The sequence below is a fragment of the Phragmites australis genome, chromosome 4 (assembly GCF_958298935.1).
Source record: "Phragmites australis chromosome 4, lpPhrAust1.1, whole genome shotgun sequence".
NCBI classification, from domain to species: Eukaryota; Viridiplantae; Streptophyta; class Magnoliopsida; order Poales; family Poaceae; genus Phragmites; species Phragmites australis.
In genome coordinates this window covers 48,917,563-48,924,029 of record NC_084924.1, presented here as the reverse complement: position 1 = coordinate 48,924,029, position 6,467 = coordinate 48,917,563, and the positions used below count along the sequence as shown (strand labels likewise).

Below are 6,467 nucleotides of genomic sequence, written 5' to 3'. Positions count from 1 at the left end.
TGTGCCACTCCACGCTGCACAGTAATCGCGTAACTGTGCGCCTGGACCAGTCAGTCCAGCCTTTTCCACTCAAGCGTGCTGCATGCATGCATGTGGGTCGACCATGGACGGCTGGGGCGGTAGGAAAGATATACGTGGCGTCTGTGATCCTCTGTGCCCGACGACTTGATAGTCCCCCGCTGATGGGCTCTTTTATGGAAAGAGCTACGAGCCCAGTTCGTAAGGTGGCCGGCCCAATTGAGAGCCCAGTGCATGCAGGATGTTGAGGAGCCCATTGGGCGCGTGCCTCAGCCCAATAGAATGCCCAAAGTCTCTCCTTCTGGCCCACCAATCGCACTGTGGCCCATCGGACCGTCTCCAGCCGGGTCACCGCAGAGACCACAGCTTCGATCGATCGATTTTTTTAAAAAAATATTAATTTAATGGAAAATTAAAAATAGCATGCGTTATCAGAAAATTAAAAAATAGTACTCTTTTGGCAAATCAATCGCCGCAACTGACAGCAATTGACGTGCCAACAAGTGGTGAGACACAGAGGGAGCCTGTCGGGAATAAAGCGCATGCTGGCAAATCAATTGCCGACAGGATACTATTTTTTACAATTTTCCAAAAATATATACTATTTTAGTGATTTTTCATTAAATTAATATTATTTTAAAAATATTATCGATCGATGGGGCGCGGTGGAGTTGAGAGTTGAGACGAACTCACTTGAAGATCTCGCTTCTTCGGCGACTCCAATTAACAACAAATTGGAGTTCCAGATCTGGGTTGGTTTAATTTCGTGCCTCTGTACCACTTCTGATCGTGAATTTCCGTACCTTCGTGACTTCGCTTGAGATACTGGAACACATGCAGAGTTAGTAGCGAGTTAACGACTGTCTGCAGTAGCTTTTTTATTGAGCAGTATCGTCACGATCCTTAGATATACACTTGTTGATCTCCGACTCCATGGCTACATATAAGAATAAATACAGCTATACCACAGCCACAAAAAAGTATAAAAAGAGTAAAAATGTAAAAAGAAAAAGATGCACGATCTAAGCTACCTAGAACGTACAGAACTACAGATGGACAGAATCGAATCATCGGACCACCACTCTACGTCGTACGTACATTTTAATCACCGCACCCAACTTATCGAGTCCCAGGCCAGCACGATCGACCGTCACCGATGGATGGATGGATGGATCATCAGTTGGCCACCCTGCAGTTGGTCCGGATGGTGCCGCTGCTGCCGGTGAGCACGCCGATGGCGCCCATCTTGACCATGGCGGCGGCGAAGTCGGCCTGGAACGAGTCGGGGCTGTTGGTGTACCCGACGACCTGCGCGGCGGTGGTCGGGTCGCTGAGGAGCGCCTGGTCGGAGCTGAGCAGGCCGCGGTTGGCAACGACGTTGGCGTAGTAGTTGGTGTCAAAGGCGGTGGGGGTGACGGGGTCCATCGCCACCATCTGAGCGCCGGCTGCGCTCCCCTGCTGCTGCGGGCACTGCTGCGTCAGCGCCGCCAGGTAGCTGGGGTCCATGCTCGGGTCCTGCCCCGCGTTCGCCCCGTACGAGTAGAGCCGGTTGGTGAAGGAGCTGCAGTGCGCATTCCCGATCGTGTGCGCGCCTGCATGCGGAACCAGCCGCGTTCCACGGTCAAAACAAAACAAAACAAAACAAAAAAGTGAGCAAAACGGCGGCTTCTCCGCGTGCAGCCAATTTACCTGAGAGGGCGACCATGTCGGCCTGGGTGAGGCCCTTGGAGCCGAAGATCTGGTTGAGCTGGTTCACGTTCGCGGTCGGGGGAGGCAGGTTCCCGTTGGTCTCCTGCGCCACCGAGACGTTGCCGTCTCTTCGCCCGGCTGGCACCTGGTACGCGTTGCCACCAACCTGCACCATCACACAAACAAACAAACAAACACTTGGATCAATTCGTTCGTTCAATCAAGACCTGCAGATGTGACGGCTGTTGTGTTAAAATCGGCACTCCATACATACCATTCTACTGCTACTCAAATGTTTACGCACGCCCATACTAGAGTATTAGACGCAGTCGTCAGGAACACCTATTGACGGGCCACCAGATGATACATACAGATCAATGCAAACAGAAACTTTCAGGGGTGACAGCAGCACGGGTAGCTTCTCCCTTGTCACTGTATCAAACGTGGCGAGTGGCGAGTGCAAACTCAGCAAGGACAGGGACTAGTCACATGGTTGGTGACAAGGGAAGGACATGGCTCAACTGGAGGCATGCATGGAGACAAACTGGTGGCATGTGCATCACAGATTCAGAGTGCCGGCCACATGGGGGTGCGACGGATCCACGTAAACGAAGAGTCCGTGAACATATTCTGACGAGCTCCACTCGATGACCAAAACCTCCTCGATCGTAGCTTTCACTCTTTCCTCACCGGATCTTGCTGATTTGCTGATTGATCATGATAAATGGACACCGAACCGCCAGCTTTTGATGGTGTTTTGAATCGCTGCTTATGTCCTTTTCATGTGAAAAGTCATACTCTGTTTCCAGCTCTGAGCCTGTAACCAAAAAAAATTTCCCTGGAAAAAAATGGAATTTTTTCTTTCCTACGCTCACTGAAACGAAATTAGGTGGCGTTAATTTCATCAGGTGCTTACGAACTAGGCACTAGAAACTGGTCCAATTAGTAGAACTAGCAAGAAGACCCACGCTAATAACATGTCTAGGCTCTAGGCTCGTTACAATATTTTATCATGAAAATATTTAATTAAAAATTAATTTATTTAGCTTTTTTACAAATTTAGTGTCATTTAGTTATAAAATGCATAAAATTAAAAAAAATAAAAATTATATTAGTGAAAGAGAAAATTATTTATGTTTCAAACTTATACCCGAATCGTATACATGTATTGGTTATATTCATGTATATTTTAATCAACTGCCATAATTGTGTGTCAGGTGTATGCATCCCAACAAAAATCAAAATATGTTTGACCTGCATCCGTGTTGTGTCTTGTCTGTTGTCTGCTTGATGTGATAATCTTGAGCTACACGGTGTTTCTTCATATATTATTTTAGTAAAAAATTTGAATTTTTCATTATTTTTTATTATGAATTTTAGCTATTGATTAATTATATTTTACATGGACTCTTTATTTAGGTATTTGATTTTATAATAATTTGATTTTTTTTTCAAAAACTATATTTGATATGGATCTTTTTTTTTCTATTCTAACCCCAATTTCAATTATTATTTAGTTTATTTTATTTGAACTCTTTATTTAGATGTTTGGCTTCCTAAACCATATGAAAATCAAACTGCTATTTTCATATATTTTGATTTTGAATTTACCTATTTATTAATCGTATTTGATATGAACTCTTTGGTTTAATCTAGACCGTTAGATATTCATAACAATAAATGATCTAGATCCTTATTTGAGTGGGCTTTTTTCTCCTCAAATATTAAGATAATAGATGAGATTGCAGCGACAGTCACATGCTCAACTAGACAACCAGTGAGTGATCAACATGCTTATTCTATTATTAGTTGACTTAATAGTATCATTGGCAAGTACCACTATTTCAGAATGTATTTGACCAGATATAGGACCCAGCCATAACAGCTGAAGACACCCTTTAAAATAGTTTACGAACATGATAGAACTGCAACGGTCGTATGACCAATAATGTATCCAAATCTCCCTAACGGCATCTGAACACAACACATTGATTGTTCCATCAGCTGACCATGTCCGAACGCCACTGTTTATAAACACTCCAACTCGCAAATGACTGCACCGTTGCTGCAAGCGTACGTCTGGGGAAAGAAAGAAAGAAAGAAGGCCAGCCCCTCCATAAGAATGCCCAAAATGGAGCCTTGAAGGCAGCTGCCTTGGTATCTGAACAACCCCTATGCTGAATAACATGGCTTTGTCCATGGAGATCGGCGCCTAAGCTTTGGGAGAAGAGAATGTTTGGCGTTGGCCAACACACGAGCCATAGGATTTCTAAGAAACTTTCAGGCCGAAGGCTTGCAGAAAGCGAGCTTTACGACATTTTTCTCTAGCAGTGAACTGATCGAACAAGTTTGTATAACTGTAAACTGGAGTACCTTTCTTCGCTTCCTTTGCCACATCTAAAAGAAGATTAGGGAAAGGAAGCAGGCTTTCTTCCTGCTCCCAAAACCTTCGAGCGCGACACGATCATGTGATTAAAAAGCTGTCACGGACACCGACCGGTGGGCCCGTGCGGTAACAGCCTGACGTGTACCTAAAGAACAGGATAGCTCTGCCAAGTGCCCTGCCCTGCCGTTGCACGGGTGTCGACGGGCCCCATGAAGGCTGTGCATGCGTTGCTTTGGAACGCAACCATGCCCAAAGCCGGATTCCTCCATCTGAATGCCGATTGCAACGTACGTGCAGCAGCATCATTCAGTGCAGGGCTTGCTTTTTGTGAAAGATTTGCGATCGATGGAAAAGGCTCGCATCCTGAAACCACCGACGAGTCGGCCATGCCTCTTCAATTGCGTGCGCTGTGCGCGTGATCCTAGACCGAGCGACCTCCACTACGTGGTAGAGTAGTTACTTAGGAGTTGTTCTATTGTTACTGAACGTGTGAACCGAAGTAGCAACTGGCTGCAGGTAGGTAGAGTGAGACTGAGAGCAGAACGTACCAGGGCGAGGGCGTCCCTGGCCGCGAACGCCAGCACGTCGGCGCAGGAGACGACGCCGAAGCAGGCCTGCTCCAGCCGCGTCTTGGCGCTGTCGATGACCTCGAAGCCGCGCAGGCTCGTGTTCGGGGGCGCGTCCTTCTCCGCCTGGTTGCCCGGCGTCGAGTCCAGCAGCACGGACGCGTCGCAGCCCTGCAGTCAACGTCCGCAGCCAGAAGAAAGCAGTAAAAATGAGCTGTTCCAGTGGCCTTCACTGCAAGTAGTACTAAATCGCGCATGCGATGCCAACAGGCTGTCAAAATTCAAACACCCCACGCGTGCAGGTGCAGCCATGCCCGTGCATCTACCATGCTTGCGTTCCCCACCTGTGCTTCGTTGCTGTAAGAAAGAATCTACTCGGGAACAGAGGAAGCAGAGCAAGGTGCTCCAAATGCGAGCGAAGCACATCCCCGCAGTGGCATCACGTTGCATCGGATCACACGACGCTACCCAGCACCGTCTCAATGCACATGGAGTAACATAGGAGGCAACGCAAGGTACTCTAGCATACTAGGTGAATCGAAGCAGCTGCCATGCATCAATGGAGCCGGGAATTCCTGTACTGAGTACTGACCCTGACGAAGCAGTCGTGGAAGTGCAGGCGGACGAGGCCGGCGGCGACGGCAGGGCTCCCTGACACCGCCTTGCTGACCTCCTCCTGCACGATGATCTCCGCCGCCGGGCACAGCGTGTCGTAGTACCCCACCTGCAGCTGCCCCCGCGACGTCCCCGCCGTCGCCATCAGCAGTACCGACACGAAAGCGACCTGCAACTGCAGCCGCAGCCGCATCCGCATCCCAGCTCTGCTTCCTCTCGCTTCCATCTCCCACCGGCTCCCCTGCCTGCCTGGATGGATGGTTCGGTTCTTGCTTAAGCGCTAATCCCGCGGCTGCGGCTGCAAAAGGCCAGACTTTTTCCCTCGGCGCTATGCTATGCTATGCTTCTGGGCTAACGATGGCAAGAAGCGGTGGGACTCCATCGAAGTGGTTTTATAGGGCAAGGTGGGGTGGCATCTGGCATTCCTTACCATGTGGTAGGGGCCATTGTTAGTGGAGGAGAGATGGGCCCTTTTGGGATATGATCGAGGCGATAAAAGGCAGGTGCGAAACAATATGATGCATGCGATAGATCTGTAAAAAACGATTCAGGCTTTTGGTTTCCATCTGCTGAAAAACATCAAAGTACTAAGAGAGGAGGCCCGGTTGCAGCAGGGGAAAGAAAGGAATACCTGGATCTGGATCGAGGCTTGGTCGGCTGGCCGGCGCAGAGGGCGGTGGGGGGACACTGCAGGGTTGGGGGCACAGGGGATGGCGGCCCTTAGATGGAACGAGAGACAACGGGTCCTGGTGAACGACGCTTGGGCGAAGCTGTGGAAGCCGGATGGTGGAGGGAGCGCATTGGAGCGAGCGACGGTTGGAGGATAGCGTGGGGGGAGATACGCCAGACTTGGCGTGCGGAAGGATTGGGATAGTGCGTCCGGCAAAATGGCGTAGACGATGATGAGACTATTGGAGACCGTTTTTCGATGGTTTTGGCTATTCGCTCGGATGGCGTGGAGGATAATGGGGCTGTTGGAGATGCTTTAAGCTAGCAATAGACCAGAGAAGTTCTCAACTCTAGCACAGTATCACTTCACTTTGGAAGCTCATCATCACTGCAAGCCACCTATGCCATCCCTTGTGATGTATGTGGACGAACTCATCAGTTTGCACTCAATCTGTAAATGTTTTGGTTGCTTCAGTACGTACCGTACTACCCCTCTACCGGGCTGAATCGCTTCTTAGGATATG

At 49.0% G+C, this 6,467-nt stretch overlaps 1 protein-coding gene across 1 annotated transcript; it reads right to left on the bottom strand.

The window, feature by feature from the left end:
* Positions 1–824: 824 nt before the first annotated feature.
* Positions 825–5,655, bottom strand: LOC133917060 (peroxidase 5-like). The gene is made up of 4 exons (XM_062361014.1): positions 5,252–5,655; positions 4,642–4,830; positions 1,708–1,873; positions 825–1,610 (listed from the first exon to the last, which is right to left on the bottom strand). The coding sequence occupies exons 1-4, from the start codon at positions 5,498–5,500 to the stop codon at positions 1,195–1,197; spliced, it is 1,020 nt and encodes a 339-aa protein (XP_062216998.1). The 5' UTR covers positions 5,501–5,655; the 3' UTR covers positions 825–1,194.
* Positions 5,656–6,467: the final 812 nt, after the last annotated feature.

Excerpts from the sequence above, each read along its gene's own strand:
- LOC133917060 (XM_062361014.1), bottom strand. The coding sequence starts at position 5,500 with ATGGAAGCGAGAGGAAGCAGAGCTGGGATGCGGATGCGGCTGCGGCTG. Across the intron at positions 4,831-5,251 it reads TCCACGACTGCTTCGTCAGG|GGCTGCGACGCGTCCGTGCT; the intron begins GTCAGTACTCAG and ends CGTTGACTGCAG. Across the intron at positions 1,611-1,707 it reads CGACATGGTCGCCCTCTCAG|GCGCGCACACGATCGGGAAT; the intron begins GTAAATTGGCTG and ends TTCCGCATGCAG.